This window comes from Geotrypetes seraphini, chromosome 12, assembly GCF_902459505.1.
Source record: "Geotrypetes seraphini chromosome 12, aGeoSer1.1, whole genome shotgun sequence".
NCBI lineage: Eukaryota > Metazoa > Chordata > Amphibia > Gymnophiona > Dermophiidae > Geotrypetes > Geotrypetes seraphini.
Genome location: NC_047095.1, coordinates 77,360,283 through 77,377,095, shown reverse-complemented (window position 1 = coordinate 77,377,095; position 16,813 = coordinate 77,360,283). Strand labels below are relative to the sequence as shown.

General features: G+C 43.6%; 1 protein-coding gene across 1 annotated transcript in view; it reads left to right on the top strand.

The window, feature by feature from the left end:
- The first annotated feature begins 15,832 nt into the window (after nt 1–15,832).
- MPL (MPL proto-oncogene, thrombopoietin receptor) overlaps nt 15,833–16,813 on the top strand; it is a 135,253-nt gene continuing 134,272 nt past the window's right edge. The window contains exon 1 of the mRNA XM_033915538.1: nt 15,833–15,905. Coding sequence (XP_033771429.1) covers nt 15,833–15,905 — 73 coding nt within the window. The remainder of the gene's footprint in view (nt 15,906–16,813) is intronic.

The window sequence follows — 16,813 nt, the reverse complement described above, 5'->3', positions numbered from 1 at the left end:
TCTTACATATGGGACTCCCTAGCTTACTACAATGGGATGGAGGGAGAGTTGGCTATCAAAGAGAATACATTTTGTAATACTGCTTGGCCAAAGTGACCATCTTGTCTGAAATAGGATTCCCAGACAGTAGTGAGAGGTGAACTGAGGACCAAGTAGCTGCTTTGCAGATTTCATGAATGGGTGTGAAAGACAAAAATGTAACTGAAAGTGCCATAGCTCATACTTTATGTGCTGTTACAAGGCTCCTAAGCTGTAGCCCATCCTGAGCAAAAGGTAATACAGGCCACAAGCCATGTGGAAATGTTATTTTGGTTACTGGGCAGCCCAATCTGTTGGGATCAAAAGAGATGAACAGTTGAGGAGATGTTCTGTGAGACTGAGTCCTTTGTAAGTAATAAGCCAAGGCTTGTTTGCAGTCCAAGTTATGAAGCACTGTTTCTCCCAGATGAGAATGAGGCTTTGGAAAGAACACTGGAAGCACAATGGATTGGTTGAGATGAAATTCTGTGACTACCGGTAAGAACTACCTTATCATGGTGGAAAACTGTAAAAGGTGGGTCCAACACCAAGGCTTGAAGCTCACTCACTTGACATGCAGAAGTGATAGAGATTAAAAATACTATATCCAAGTGAGATACTTACACTGAGCAGAGGACATTGGTTCAAATGGAGGCTTCATCAATCTAGTGAGAACAAACATTAAGATCCCAAAACACTGGAAGCGTCTTGAGAGGTGGTTTGATATTGAAAAGTCCTTTTATAAACCTGGAGACAAGAGGATGTTCAGCCAGAGATTTATTGTTGACTGGAATATGGATAGCACTGAGAGCACTCAGGTGGACTCTGAAGTGGTTTTAAGACTTGAGTTGGATAAGTGACGTAGATAGTCCAACACAGAAGATAGGAGAGGATGTAGCATTGAGACGTTGAGGATTACACCATACAGAAAACCATGTCCACTTCTGATGGTAGCACTGCTGTGTAAAAGGTTTTCTGGACACATTTAAAATGACTCTGACAGGATCAAAAAGGTCAGCGACTGTTGAGGTCCAAGCTGAGAGGTACCAAGCTGTCAGGTCTAACGACTGTAGGTTGGGATGTAACAGAGATTCTTGACTCTGCGTGAGAAGAGACGGGAAGATCTGCAGAGGTATTGGATCCTTGACCATGAGCTGAAGTAGAAGGGAGAACCACAGTTGTCTGGGCCATCGAGGAGCTATGAGGATCATGGTGGCTGATTGTTGCTTGAACCTGACCAATGTCTTGAGAATGAGAGGGATTGATGGGAACGCATAGAGGAACTTGTCTGACCAATCCAGGAAAAAAGCATCTGCCTCCAGACGATGAGAAAAGTATTGCCTGGAACAGAATTAAGGCAGTTTGTGATTGTTGGGGTATGCAAATAGGTCTATCTGAGGAGTCCCCCACTGAGAAAAAATCTGATGCACGACCCTGAAGTGAAGCATCAACTCGTGTGGCTGAAGAAATCTGCTGAGTTTGTCGGCAAGTGTTTTGTGCTCCTTGAACATAGACAGCTTTTAGGAATATGGTTCAAGCAACTGCCCAGTTCCAAATCTTCTCAGCCTCCTGACAGAGAGTCAGAGAGCCCGTCCCCCCTTGCTTGTTAACGTAATACATCGCAACTTGATTGTCAGTGCGAACAAGGAGGACACGATTGGATATACTATGTTGAAAAGTCTTGAGAGCGTTCCCTATCACTCTGAGTTCCAAGAGGTTTACGTGGAGCTTTTGTTCTTGAGCAGACATAAGAATAGCCTTACTGGGTCAGACCAATGGTCCATCTAGCCCAGTAGCCCATTCTCAAAGTGGCCAATCTAGGTCACTAGTACCTGGCCAAAACCCAAGTAGCATCAAAATTCCATGCTACCGATCCAGGGTAAGCAGTGGCTTCTCCTATGTCTTTCTCAATAACAGATTATGGACTTTTCCTCCAGAAACTTGTCCAAACCTTTCTTAAAACCAGCTATGCTATTCCTTCTTACCACATCCTCTGGCAACCCGGAGGTTGTGATAGGGTTGAAGACACTACAGGGATTCAAAGAAGGTTTGGATAAATTCCTGAAGGATAAGGGGATTAAGGGGTACGGACAGAAGTAGTGATAGGTTATAGGATGAGGCAGGGACCACTTGACAGATCATGGACCTGATGGGCCGCCGCGGGTGCGGACTGCTGGGCGCAATGGACCTCTGGTCTGACTCAGTGGAGGCAACTACTTATGTTCTTATTAATGCATTCCAGAACTTAACGTGTCCCCTAGTCTTTGTAATTTTTGACAGAGTGAAAATCGATCCACTTGTAGACTTCAATCATATCTCCCCTCAGCCATCTCTTTTCCAAGCTGAAGAGCCCTAACCATTTTAGTCTTTCCTCATGCGAGAGGAGTTCCATTCCATTTATCATCTTGGTCGCTCTTCTTTGAACCTTTTCCAGCACCACTATATCTTTCTTGAGTTAAGGAGACCAGAATTGAATGCAATATGCCAGATGAGGTCGTACCATGGAGCAATATAGGGGCATTATAACATTCTTAGTCTTGTTAGCCATCACTTTTTTAATAATTCCTAGCATCCTATTTGCTTTTTTGGCTGCCGCCGCCACACATTGGGTGGAAGATTTCATTGTATTGTCTACGATGACACCCAAATCCTTTTCTTGGGCACTAAGGATCCTGGGGCTCAAGGATGTCTCGTATGAAGACAGGCTGCACAAGTTGCGGCTATACTCTCTCGAGGAACGTAGGGAGAGGGGAGATATGATAGAGACGTTTAAGTACATCACTGGTCGAATAGAGGTGGAAGACAACATTTTCCTTCTAAAAGGGCCCTCGTCCACAAGGGGACATCCGTTGAAAATCAGGGGGGGGAAATTTCATGGGGATACCAGGAAGTACTTCTTCACTGAAAGAGTGGTGGACCATTGGAACGAGCTCCCGGAGCAGGTGATCATGGCCAGCAGCATACAAGATTTTAAGAATAAATGGGACGCCCACGTCGGATCCCTACGAGGGTAGCATAGAGGAGGGCAGATTGGGGACGAGTGATAGAGTGTAGATTAGAGGAGGGTTGTTGGAGTGGGCAGACTTGATGGGCTATGGCCCTTTTCTGCCGTCATTTTCTATGTTTCTATGTTTCTAATCCCCAAGGTGGACCCTAGCATCCGGTAACTGTGATTTGGTTATTCTTCCCAATGTGCATCACTTTGAATTTGTCCACATTAAATTTCATCTGCCATTTGCATGCCCAATCTTCCAATTTACTAAGGTCCGCCTGCAATTTTTCACAATCCGCATGCGTTTTAACAACTTGGAACAGTTTAGTGTCATCTGCAAATTTAATCACCTCACTCGTCATTCCAATGTCCAGATCATTTATAAATAAGTTAAATAGCACCGGTCCCAGTACAGACCCCTGTGGCACTCCACTGTTTACTCTCCTCCATTGAAAAAAATGACCATTTAACCCTACCCTCTGTTTTCTATCCGATAACCAATTCCTAATCCACAACTGAACTTTGCCATCTATCCCATGACTCTTTAATTTTCTCTGGAGCCTGGTATCATCTTTGTTTATTAAGCTCCACTGGTTGCCTGTGAGGACTCATATATTAATATTTATTGAAAGCTTCTATACCGCTACTAATGACTGGGGAGTCAATTCAGAGCGGTTTACATGAGCTTTTATAATGGTGTTAATGATACATGAGCTTCTGTGTTTAATTGAAGGCCACTGTCCTGAAAAATTACTCCGTGTAACCAGGTTGTTAGGGTATAATGATGATTGCTCTAAATGTAATTGTCTTGTTTTATGCTTTCCTTTTTCAAGGGTCTTAGATGTAATGCGTTTTATGAAAATTACTTTATGTATCAATGAATAAAGTTTTGGAATGCTCTGACACAGAAAATTAGATTGTGTTCTTGTTATTTTCATCTTTGGAAATGATTGAAGTTGTATTGAATTTTGAAGTATTTGCTGCAATAATTTCTTTACTGATTTATTGTTGTAATATATAATTGTATTGTTGTAATATATAATTGCAAAGGGACTTGAACAAACTAGGGGAATGGGCGGCGAGATGGCAGATGAAGTTCAACGTTGAGAAATGTAAAGTATTGCATGTGGGAAGCAGAAACCCAAGGTACAACTATACGATGGGAGGGATGTTATTGAATGAGAGTACCCAAGAAAGGGACTTGGGGATAATGGTGGACATGACAATGAAGCACAGTGCACAGCAGCCGCTAAGAAAGCAAATAGAATGCTAGGTATAATCAAGAAGGGTATTACAACCAGGACAAAAGAAGTTATCATGCCGTTGTATCGGGCGATGGTGCGCCCGCATCTGAAATACTGCGTCCAATATTGGTCGCCGTACCTTAAGAAGGACATGGCGTTACTCGAGAGGGTTCAGAGGAGAGCGACACGTCTGATAAAAGGGATGGAAAACCTTTCATACGCTGAGAGATTGGAAAAACTGGGTCTCTTTTCCCTGGAGAAGAGAAGACTTAGAGGGGATATGATAGAGACTTACAAGATCATGAAGGGCATAGAGAGAGTAGAGAGGGACAGATTCTTCAAACTTTCAAATAATAAAAGAACAAGAAGGCACTCGGAAATGTTGAAAGGGGACAAATTCAAAATGAATGCTAGGAAGTTTTTCTTTACCCAGTGTGTGGTGGACACCTGGAATGCGCTTCCAGAGGGCGTAATAGGGCAGAGTACGGTACTGGGGTTCAAGAAAGGATTGGACAATTTCCTGTTGGAAAAGGGGATAGAAGGGTATAAATAGAGGATTACTGCACAGGTCCTGGACCTGTTGGGCCGCCGCGTGAGCGGATTTCTGGGCATGATGGACCTCAGGTCTGACCCAGCAGAGGCATTGCTTATGTTCTTATGTTTGTTGAATCTGTTTTATTTTCTTTTATAAGGGTTTACTGGCTGAAAAGTAAGGCTAGGAATGAAATTACTCTGAAAATGCCTGGAACTTCATTCGTTTCATGCTAGTCCAAATCAGAAATGATAAAACAAAGCAATGATCTCGAATGTCCCCCATTGCTTTACACCTCATACCTTTTTGATACCTTGTGAGTGATTGCTGTCGCTTATAACCTCAGCGGAAAGAAACTTCTCATCCGGGCTGGGTTTTCAAGAGATGTACAACAAAAATGCATTTTTAACTTACATTTTATACCACCCTTTGTTTAAAAAGAATCCAGAAGAATGATAATTAAAATAAATCCAATGGGAGCAAGTTTACCTCTTGCAGCTTCAGATCCCCTGCACAGCTTTGGAAGCCCCTATGTCAGTCCTGGACCTCTACAAACATTGCTATCTTTAGAGTCTGTAAGAAGGAAATGTGGAATCTGACACAGTGACATTGCAAGGGGCTCAGAAAAGGAAAGTCACAAACCAGCTAGCCTCTGGCAGAAAACTCAAATCCTTTCCATCAGTCGCATAAACTTTCTGCGGGTAACTTTCAAGAACCTTTTAGCCAGATAAAATAATAATAACAGTTGATATACCGCAGGACAGTGAAGTTCTATGAGGTTTACAAAGACTAAAAGATGGTACAAATTGATTGAACTTAACAGGGTGGAAGCTAGAGATTAACAGTTCAGGAGATCAGTTATTGAGGAGAAAGAGTAATACGAGTTAGCTGCCTAGATATTTCAGGAACAGATATGTTTTTAGGCGTTTCCTGAATTCTCCATAAGTAGTCGGCATAAGTAATTGTATCTTTACCCCATATTGCTGCCTGATGCGAGAAAAGATATGGATGGTGTCTTTTGAGTTTGCATCCTCTAACTGGAAGGGAAATGAAGTTCAAATTAGAGAGCTGCACGGGAATGGGGACGACGGGAATCCCGCGGGACCCTACTCTTAGCTCTTCACACAGCCAGCTTAATCAAGTCCCCTGCTCCTCCTTAGCTCATCACCAACCCCCCCCCCCTACTGTAGACTCTCACACACCAACCATCTAGTCCCAACTCCGCCATGAATCCATCCTTCTGGCTCCTTCTCCTCCTATTCTGCTCACCTCTCTATACTTCCCTCTGCCTGAAACCTCCCTCCCCCAACCTACTCGACCCCGCAAACACCAATACTATCTGCCCTGGTCTCAGAATCCCCACTCTGATACGCACCAGAAATGACCCTTTCAAGAAAAACCCCCGAAAAATCAACCACGACTCACTAAAACCCTTGCCTCCTGCCAATCTTTCTAACGCTATCTCTGACTCTCTCACCCCAGTCCCGACACTTTATTGCAATGCCAGATCTGCATGCAACAAGACCCAAATCTTGAAGGACCTTCTAGACGATCTTGACCCTGGATTCCTGTGCATCACGGAATCATGGATCGCCAAAGATGATCTATTCACACAAAATGAACTCCTCCCCCACGGTTATCAAGGTCTCTTCTCTCCCAGATCCAATCGAAAAGGAGGCGGACTGGCACTCCTCTTTAAATCCTTCTTCGATGTCCACCTCCTCGAGAAGGGCTCTCACGCCTCTCTAGAATATATGCTTGCCTCTGTCAACGATGAACTTCGCACTCACCCATTGGGCATCCTGTTACTATACCGCCCACCTACTCCTTGGACCATAAGAACATAAGAACATAAGAACTGCCATCTCCGGATCAGACCTTCGGTCCATCAAGTCCGGCGATCCGCACACGCGGAGGCCCTGCCAGGTGTACACCTGGCGTAATTTATAGTCCACCATATCTTTATATGCCTCTCTTAAGGAGATATGCATCTAGTTTGCTCTTGAAGCCTAGGACGGTCGATTCCGCAATAATCTCCTCTGGGAGGGCATTCCAGGTGTCAACCACTCTCTGAGTGAAGCAGAACTTCCTGACATTAGTCCTGAACCTGTCCCCCCTTAGCTTCATTTCATGTCCTCTAGTCCGTGTCAAATTGGATAATGTAAATAATCTTCTCTGCTCTATTTTGTCGATTCCTTTCAGTATTTTGAAGGTCTCGATCATATCCCCACGCAGTCTCCTTTTCTCAAGTGAGAACAATCCTAGTGTTATAAGTCTATCCTCGTATTCCAGTTTCTCCATACCCTTCACCAGTTTTATTGCTCGTCTCTGCACCCTCTCCAGCAGTTTTATATCCTTCTTTAGGTAGGGAGACCAATGTTGAACGCAGTATTCCAAGTGCGGTCTGACCATTGCCCTATAAAGCGGCATTATAACTTTCTCCGATCTACTCGAGATTCCTTTCTTTATCATGCCCAACATTCTATTTGCCTTCTTTGCCGCTGCCGCGCATTGTGCCGACGGCTTCAGGGTCCTATCTATCAGTACACCCAGGTCCTTTTCTTGTTCACTCTTCCCCAGAGTTGCACCTGACATTGTATACTCGTATTCCTTATTCTTATTGCCTAAATGCATTACCTTGCATTTCTCCACATTGAACTTCATCTGCCATTTCTCTGCCCATGTTTCTAACCGACACAAGTCGCTCTGGAGTTCCTCTCTATCCTCCTGCGATCTTATTGCCCGGCACAGTTTTGTATCGTCTGCAAACTTGATGATCTCACTGGATGTTCCTTCCTCCAGGTCATTGATATAAACATTAAAAAGGATCGGCCCAAGTACCGAGCCCTGGGGTACACCACTAGTCACTTTCTCCCAGTCGGAGAACTTCCCATTTATGCCCACTCTCTGCTTTCGGTTTTCCAGCCATTTTCCTATCCATCTTTGTATATCTCCCTCTATGCCATGGCTTTGTAGTTTCCTGAGAAGTCTTTCGTGTGGAACTTTGTCGAACGCTTTCTGGAAGTCCAAGTATATTATGTCCACCGGCTTCCCACTATCAATTTGCTCGTTCACGGTCTCAAAAAATTGGAGTAAATTCGTCAAACTCCTCCTATCTCGTCTTTGAGGCCATAACAAACGCCTTCCTCAAATTTCAAAGACTACTGATCGTTGGTGATATTAATCTCCACCTTGACGATACCACCAGCAAGGACACGATTGAATTTAACAACTTCCTTACCTCTCTAGGTTTCCCCCCACCTACCCCCTCTCCAACTCATGAAAAGGGGCACACACTAGACTTCACCACTTTCCTTGATCTTACCGCCTTCAAAACTTCAACAGCCTACACTCGTTGGGAACAAGTCCCTTGGTCTGACCACTTCTTAGGGGCTACCTGTCTCCCCATTTGCATGTCACACCTTGAATCCCCATCCCGCTCCTCCCACTCCATAACCACCTGCAAAAAAACTTCGAGCGATCTATTCTGATCCAAATTCCTCAATCAACTCTCCTCCAATCCTAAGCATACATATCCCGAATCCTACTGGCACAACTGGATCTCCCTCTCCGAATCCACCTACCACTCCCTTGCTCCAATATCCACTAAAACCATTTCCTACCCCCGAAAGGCCCCCTGGTATCTCCCACTTCACAGAGAATTGAAAGAGAAATGTCGCGCTTTGGAGCGCAAATGGAAAAAATCTAAATCCCCTTCAGATAGACAAGCCTGGAGGGTCAATATCAAACTTTACAATTCAACACTAAAAAAAGCCAGGAAGAACTTCTTCGGAGATAAGATCTCTAAATCCAACAACTAGATCACTGCGTTGTTTAACATCTGGCGCTCCTTAACTACAAAAAAAGACCCATCCCTGCTCCCCTCATCTCTGTCAGCTGACGCCCTAGCAAAATTCTTCAATGAAAAGGTTACCACCCTAAGATGTTCCTTCCCGCCTACAATCTCCTACAATTCCCTGGCTTCTATTGACCCCAACCCTACCCTACCTGTCTCTAATCCCATTAATGCCGACAGAACCTGGACTGTCTTTGAGCTTGTCTCCAAATCACAAGTTTTCAAACTCTGCCTCAAACTAAAAACTTGCAAGTGTACCTTGGACCCTCTCCCCTCCTACCTATTTGAGAATATCTCTACACAGGCCATCGCTTCCCTCACCAATCTTATAAACTATGCCCTATCAGCGGGCCTTTTCTCCTCCGAAATGGGACACATTGCTCTGACTCACCTACTGAAAAAGACCGACCTTGACCCCTCCATATCATCCAATTATCGTCCAATAGCAAATATCCCTCTCCTAACCAAGATGTTAGAATCTATCATATCCACTCAACTCTCATCCTATCTAGAAAGATTCTCTATTCTCCTACCCCACCAATTCGGCTTCAGACCCAACTTCAGCACCGAATCCCTATTGGCCTCACTAATCTCTAAAGTGCAACAACTCCATTCTCGCAACAAATTCGCTGTGCTTCTACAATTCGACCTCTCCGCAGCTTTCGACGTCGTCCATCATGATATCCTAATCTTCCAACTCTCCGAAATAGACATAAGCTCCACAGTCCGAGACTGGTTCTTGAAATTCCTACGTTCCCATTCCTACATCGTTAACATAAACGGTATCTCATCCTCCCCCTGGAAGCTGATATGTGGAGTCCCGCAAGGCTCACCCCTCTCTCCTATCCTTTTCAACATCTACATGTCCTCTCTGAAACTCCTCCAGCTCTCCCCCCTTCAAACTCTCTACACCTGTGCCGACGACATCCTCATCCTCCTCGAGACCGACTCGAACCTCACTAACCTCGCTGGAAACATATCCGCATGTATATTGAACCTCCAATCCTGGGCCCAATCTGTACAAATGAAACTAAACGAGTCCAAAACAAAATTACTTTGGCTTGGCCCAATATTAGATCATTTACCCACCTCCATCCCACTATCTTCTGGCCCCACTCTTCATCTTGAATTTTCAAGCAAAGTCCTGGGAATCATCATAGACTCTTCTCTCTCCTTCAATGACCACCTCAACTCCTTGATAAAAAAAATGCTTCTTTAACCTTCATATGCTGAGGAAAGTGAGATCCTGCTTTCATCATTCTCACTTCGCCATCCTTGTTCAATCCACCATCCTCTCTAGACTGGATTATTGCAACTCCATCTATATAAGCCTAAGAAAAGCCTCTATAGACTTCAGCTAATTCAGAATGCCGCGGCTAAGCTCATTTTCGCAAGAGGCAAGTTCGACCATGTCTCTCCACTTCTGTCCAAGCTTCACTGGCTTCCAGTACATTCCAGAATCCTCTTTAAATGTGCCTGCTTAGCGTTCAAGATCCTACAGGGCATCCTTCCTCCCGTTATTCCACTCCTTTGGAACTCCTCAAACCCTAACTCCTCCAGATCCTCCCAAAAACTGAAACTATCATTCCCTTCTACAAAAGGTATATCCCGCACAAGAAAACTAGGAACATCTCTCCCCTTTAGAATCACAGAACTCTGGAACAACCTCACCTCCCCGCTCAGAAATTCAAACTCCCTCCAACTCTTCCACAAACACCTGAAAACTTGGCTCTTTTCAAAATCTAACACCTCCCGCTCTTTGGTACCTTGACCCCTCTCTCTACCCTCTTAGTTCCTTTCCTATTACCCTTCTTCTGGAGTTCCTTTCTATCCTAATTCTGTAAACCGTGCTGAGCTCTACGCTTGCGGAGATGGCGCGGTATACAAACCTAAGGTTTAGTTTAGTTTAGTTCCTGCGGGGTTGGATGCACTCAAGCCGCGAGGTTCGTCTTCTTTTCCTTACCTGCCCTGCCGCAGCACACAGCCGACCGGAAGTCTTATAGCAGAAACAGGCAAACTTAAACTGTACACGTGCCTTCATCGGCAGCCAATGCAGCTGTTGGTAGTAAGGTGTCACATGATCAAACTTCTTCAGCCCCAAAATCAGTTTGACCGCTGCATTTTGCACTAATTGTAATCGTCGCATATTCTTTTGGGAAATTGCTAAATAGGCGATGTTACAGTAGTCAAGTTGACTCAGTACGAGGGATTGTACCAGGACTCTAAATGCTGGCATATCAAAATATGCTCTGATGGATCGGAGTTTCCAGAGAGTGAAAAAACCCTTTCTGATTAAGGAGTCTACCTGGTCCTTCATGGTTAAGCGCTGGTCTAGTGTTATACCCAATACCTTCAGAGTGGACTGAATATGATAACTAAGGTTATTGATGCATAGTGGTGTTTCGGTGTCAAGCGGGTGTGGCGAAGCTACAAAAAATTTTGTTTTTTCAGAATTAAGTTTCAGTTTGAATTTAGTCATCCATTGCTTCATCAAATTTAGTGCTTCTAATGCCTTGGGAGTGGTTTCCGAGAGAGTGAGTAAATGGAATGATAATTGTAAAGTCATCTGCGTAACTGAATAATTTTATCCCCAACTGGGTCAATTGCGCACCTAGTGAGGACATGTAGACATTGAAAAGCAATGGGGATAGTGGTGATCCTTGCGGTACGCCAGAAGGATTGCTCCAGGTATCGGAGAGATCGTAATTGAAACATACTTGATAGGTACGGGACATAAGGAAGCCTTGAAACCAGTCTAACACCTCTTCCCTAATACCAATTGCATCTAGGCATTGTAGCAGTTTCCCATGATCCACTAAGTCAAAGGCAGAGCTCATGTCAAATTGCATGATCAGGGTGTTAAGGCCCTTACTGAACAAGAGACGCAGATTATGTAAGATAGCTGCAATTACTGTCTCGGTACTGAACATAGGTCTAAAACCAGATTGAGTCTCATGCAAGAGAGAGAACTGATCAAGATATTCCATCAGTTGGGTATGTACCAATCCTTCCATGATTTTTACAATAAGTGGGATGGATGCTACTGGTCTGTAGTTGGTTACCAGTGCTGATGATTCTTTGCTATTTTTTGGAATTGGGGTTATTATTATGTGACCACTGTTAGTGAGGAACTTTCCATTTTTTAGGTTATGGGCTAAGTAATTCAGTAAAGATAGTTTAAATTCTAATGGAGCCGCTTTCATAATTTCCGGGGGACATGAGTCCAGAAAGCAGTAAGATTTAGAGTATTTGTTATATAGTTTGATATAATTATTCCATTCTAAATCTTGAAAGGAACTCCAGATCATATCTGCTGGTATTTCATGTTCTTGTCTGGTAGCTATTTGGTGATCATTAGTGTCATTTGTCGAACAGTTGTTTCTTAGGTTTTTAATTTTTGAATCGAAATGCTGTGCTAAATCATTTGCTGAAGGTAGTTTAATATTGTGCACGAGTTGAGTGTAGCTTGTGGTGTCAAATAAATTCGTAACCAAGTTGAACAACTCTTTTGTATTGATTCCTTTTGGACTAGTGCTAGATAAGTTGATTTTAGAAGAGGAACATCGCACGAGAGGGAGAACAGGGCTAGTCGATGCCCAGGTGAGGAAGCAGCAAAGCACACCGAGGACATTGACCTGATACCGAAGCGAAACCTAAAGAAGGGAAAGTCAGCGATCCTAGTGGGAGACTCGATCCTGAGGCATGTGGACAGCCACATAGCAGAAGGGAGAGAGGATCGACTGGTGACCTGCCTCCCAGGAGCGAGAACCAAGGACATCGTGGACAAAATTGGAAGGATCCTAGAAGGAGTGGAGACGGAAGAGACCACAGTAATGATCCACATCGGAACAAATGATATCAGCAGGAAAGACTACAGAAGAAGCACTCTGATAGAACAGTTCAAGATTCTGGGAAGGAAGCTGAAGATGAGAACCCAGAAGATAGCGTTCTCAGAGATCCTACCGGTACCGAGGGCAGATGTGAAAAGGCAGGAGGAACTACAATCAATAAATGCGTGGATGAGGAGATGGTGTGAGGAAGAAGGGTTCCACTTCGTGAGGAACTGGACAACGTTCTGGGGCAAGAGCAAGCTCTACAGGAGAGATGGACTGCATCTGAGCGCGGCGGGAACAAGACTTCTAGCAAACAACGTCAGGAGAGGAATAGAACAGGCTTTAAACTAAGAAGAAGGGGAAAGCCGACAGTCTACCAAGCGTCGATGATTCAGAAGAAGGTATCCCGCGAAGATACCGAGGGGAAAAAAGGCTGGGAAGAAACAATGGATAAATCACAGGAGTCGACAAACCCAGAAGAGGAGGTTAGAAGGATTGTAACAACAGAGAAGAAACTAAAGACCGAAGCACAGGGAAAGGAAATAAAGACAAGGAAATACCAGGATCTAAATTGCATATATACTAATGCAAGGAGCCTAAGAAACAAAATGGGGGAATTAGAAGCCATGGCCAATGCAGAGGACATAGACATCAAGATTTGTCTGACAAGACCTACCTCTAGTGAATCCATGTTGCCTCTGGTCCTGGTATCCACAGGATTCCAGAAACTTGACCATTCTCTATTTTAAAAGCGTTTCCATTAATTTGCTTACCACTGAAGTCAGACTTACAGGCCCATAATTCCCTACTTTTCCTTACTTCCACTTTTGCGGAGAGGGACCTCATCTGCCCTTCTCCAGTTGTCCGGTACCACTTCCGACTCTAGAGATTCATTGAAAAGGTCAGTCAGCGGCAATGGGCTGGTGTATGGTCAATTTATAATTTAAGGAAAGATGATGAATTATTAACTTTTCAGGAATTGCAGAATGAATACAAATTACCTCCCAATCAATTCTATAAATGGTTGCAATTTCACCTATTTATAGATGCATTTCTTTGAGCAATTGATTTTATGTAAGACTGAATTTGTCTGGTTTTATTTTTATCTTGTCTAGATTTTTAATATTTGATGTATGTAACTCCTTGTAAACCATTTTGGAAGAAAACGGTATAGAAAGTTTGAAAATAAATAAATTGCCTTAATGCTTTTCTGAATGTTAAGCATTTCTGTTCATCCATCCCAAGTTTATTGTCTTTCATGTCAGTGTTAACATCTAAAAAAGGGTATAAGATTTTGCAGGTTAACACATTCTCTCATCCTAGGGGTACTGAATGACATTCAGATGGATGCTTCTGAGCATGTTTGATTTGCCATTCATAAATCATTAAGATCGGCAGCAATTAAACAATTTATAGTTTTAGACACCATATAAATTATCTAAAATTAAAAGTGATAATTCACATAAGTGTTGGTCGTGTCAAAAGGAGGTTTTCAAGTTTATTAGTACTACTGTGATCATATACAATTGGTTACGTGTCATGGAATCACTTTCCTTAGATATCATAGTTCTGGGTCACTTTGGCCTTCAGCAGCCAATGGAAATTATTGAGAATTTTGCTCAACTTGGCTATTAAAATGATCTTGCAACATTGAAGGGATGCTTCAAATGTGGAATACGGTTTGTATAAGTGCTAAATATGAGCGTTTATAGCCTTGCGCCTCTTCAATCATAATGATTGCTGTAGATTTTACATTTGGGTTTTGATCTTTCTATTGATCGGTCTTTTCTCCTCCTTGTCTGCCATATTTAATGTTCTACATCACACAATTATCTTTTATTCATACATATGATACATGTTATATTAGATTGTGTTGAGATTTATATATGTATGATTTCTTCTTTAAATACCCATAAAAATCATTGAAAAGGAGATGGTTCAGTAACAAGTTCCAGAGTTCTGTCTGTTGGAATCCGACAACTTCACAACAAAAGGCCAATGCTATGATGACTGTAATATTGGAGAAGGTCGTAGGGGATCAGAAACTGGCAAAGGAATCAGGCTTCTCCAGAAAACAAGGGTGTCATTAGCAGTGTGCTTCTTCAGTGGGGGGATGGGGTGCGGGGGAGGGGACAGTCTTCCTAAGGGTGTGGCACTCCCCACCCGCATCAGCGCTCTCTCTGACATCACTTAGGAAGTGACATCGACAAGGGCATGCTGGGAAAGAGAAGAGGACGTGAGCACAGCAGGGGAGGGGCACCGCTTCCACTTCCTTTCAGGAATGTCCTGCCTTATAATTAATTATCCTCCTCTTCTCTTACCTCCTCAGTTAGTGTACAGCTCATTCGGGGACAGACTGAAGGTCCATCAAGCCCAGCATCCTGTCTCCACCTGTGACCAACTCAGGTCCTAGATCCCAAGTAATAAAACAGATTTTACACTGCTTATCCTAGGAATAAGCAGTGGATTTCCCCAACTGATCTTAATAATGGCTTATGGACTTCGCTTTTAGGAAATTAGCTAAGCCTTTTTTAAACCCTGCTAAGCTAACTGATTTCACCACATTCTCTGGCAAAAAAATTCCAGAGTTTAATTACCCATTGAGTGAAGAAATATCTTCATCACATGTCCCCCCAGTCCTAGTATTTTTGGAAAGAGTGAACAAGCGATTCACATCTACCCTTTCCACTCCACTCAGTAATTTATAGACCTCTATCATATCACCCCTGAGCCATATCTTTTCCAAGCTGAAGAGCCCTAGCCACTATAGCCTTTCCTCATAGGGAAGTCATCCTATCTTTTTTAGCATTTTTGTCACCATTCTCTGTGCCTTTTCTAATTGTGCTATATCTTTTTTGAGATGGGGCATCCAGAATTGCGCATATTATTCAAGATACGGCCGTACCATGGAGTGTTATAAGGGCATTATAACATTTTCATCTTTGTTTTCCATTCCTTGCTGAGGGTTTCAACATATCCCCCTCCTCTCTTGTACAGCTCACTCTCACTCCTCGGTGGATAGCTCTCCTCCTCCTGTTTTCTTGTTACGAGCAGGACATGGAAGGGGTGATTTATATAACATCTGCTTTTCTTTCTTTTCTCTTCCCTTATTTTACTTTTTTCATATTTGCCATTCTGTTGGGAACACTGTCCTATTGGCACATTACTGTCATATGTTGTTGGTGGCCAGGGTTTAGTGGTTAGGGGGAAGGGGTCCTCTGGTACAGGCTTCCTGAGCAGCTCCTCACACTTCAGTGATAAGGCTAGAGTCTGCAAAAGCAACAGCACTAGCACAGAAGGAGCCGAGAACATCCTCTGCCCAAAAGCAGGACCGATTCAACCAAACTCATCAGGGAAATGGACCGCTTCATCCTCGTGTGGCTCACCTTCCACGTGGCCAGTGCCCACCTGAGTCCCGTGACAGAGGAAGGTAAGACACAGCAGCAGGATCTCTGCTATCCCATATCACCTGCAAACTCCTGCCTCCCGTGATAGAGAAGGGTAAAGGGACTCCCTAAACCACACACCAGCACTTTTAGGGGATCCACTGCTGTAGATGGATGCTCCCCAAAACACAGAGACATCGCACATATTTTAAGAGACTAAGTCGAAAAGTTTACCCAGAAGTTAATCTGCAACGTAAGATCATATTGGGTACATTCAGAGGCTTTGGAGGTGCTGAATCAGCAGAGATAACACTCTACAAAGCCAACAATATCACACACAGGTCACAAAGATTCAGAAACCCCTTGTGCCCATTAGCAAGGTCAGATCACAGCTACAATCAGCACCCACTCAGAACAAAACACATCAGACACTCAGTCCCCCACTCACACCAGCATTAGATAATTAAAAACACATCCGACACTCAGTCCCCCACTCACACCAGCATTAGATAATTAAAAACACATCCGACACTCACTTTCCCACTCACACCAGCATTAGATAATTAAAAACATATCCGACACTCACCACCCACTCACACCAGCATTAGATAATTAAAAACACATCCGACACTCAGTCCCCCACTCACACCACCATTAGATAATTAAAAACACATCCGACACACAGTCCCCCACTCACACCAACATTAGATAATTAAAAACACATCCGACACTCAGTCCCCCACTCGCACCAGCATTAGATAATTAAAAACACATCCGACACTCAGTCCCCCACTCGCACCAGCATTAGATAATTAAAAACACATCCGACACTCAGTCCCCCACTCGCACCAGCATTAGATAATTAAAAACACATCCGACACTCAGTCCCCCACTCGCACCAGCATTAGATAATTAAAAACACATCCAACACTCAGTCCCCCACTCACACCAG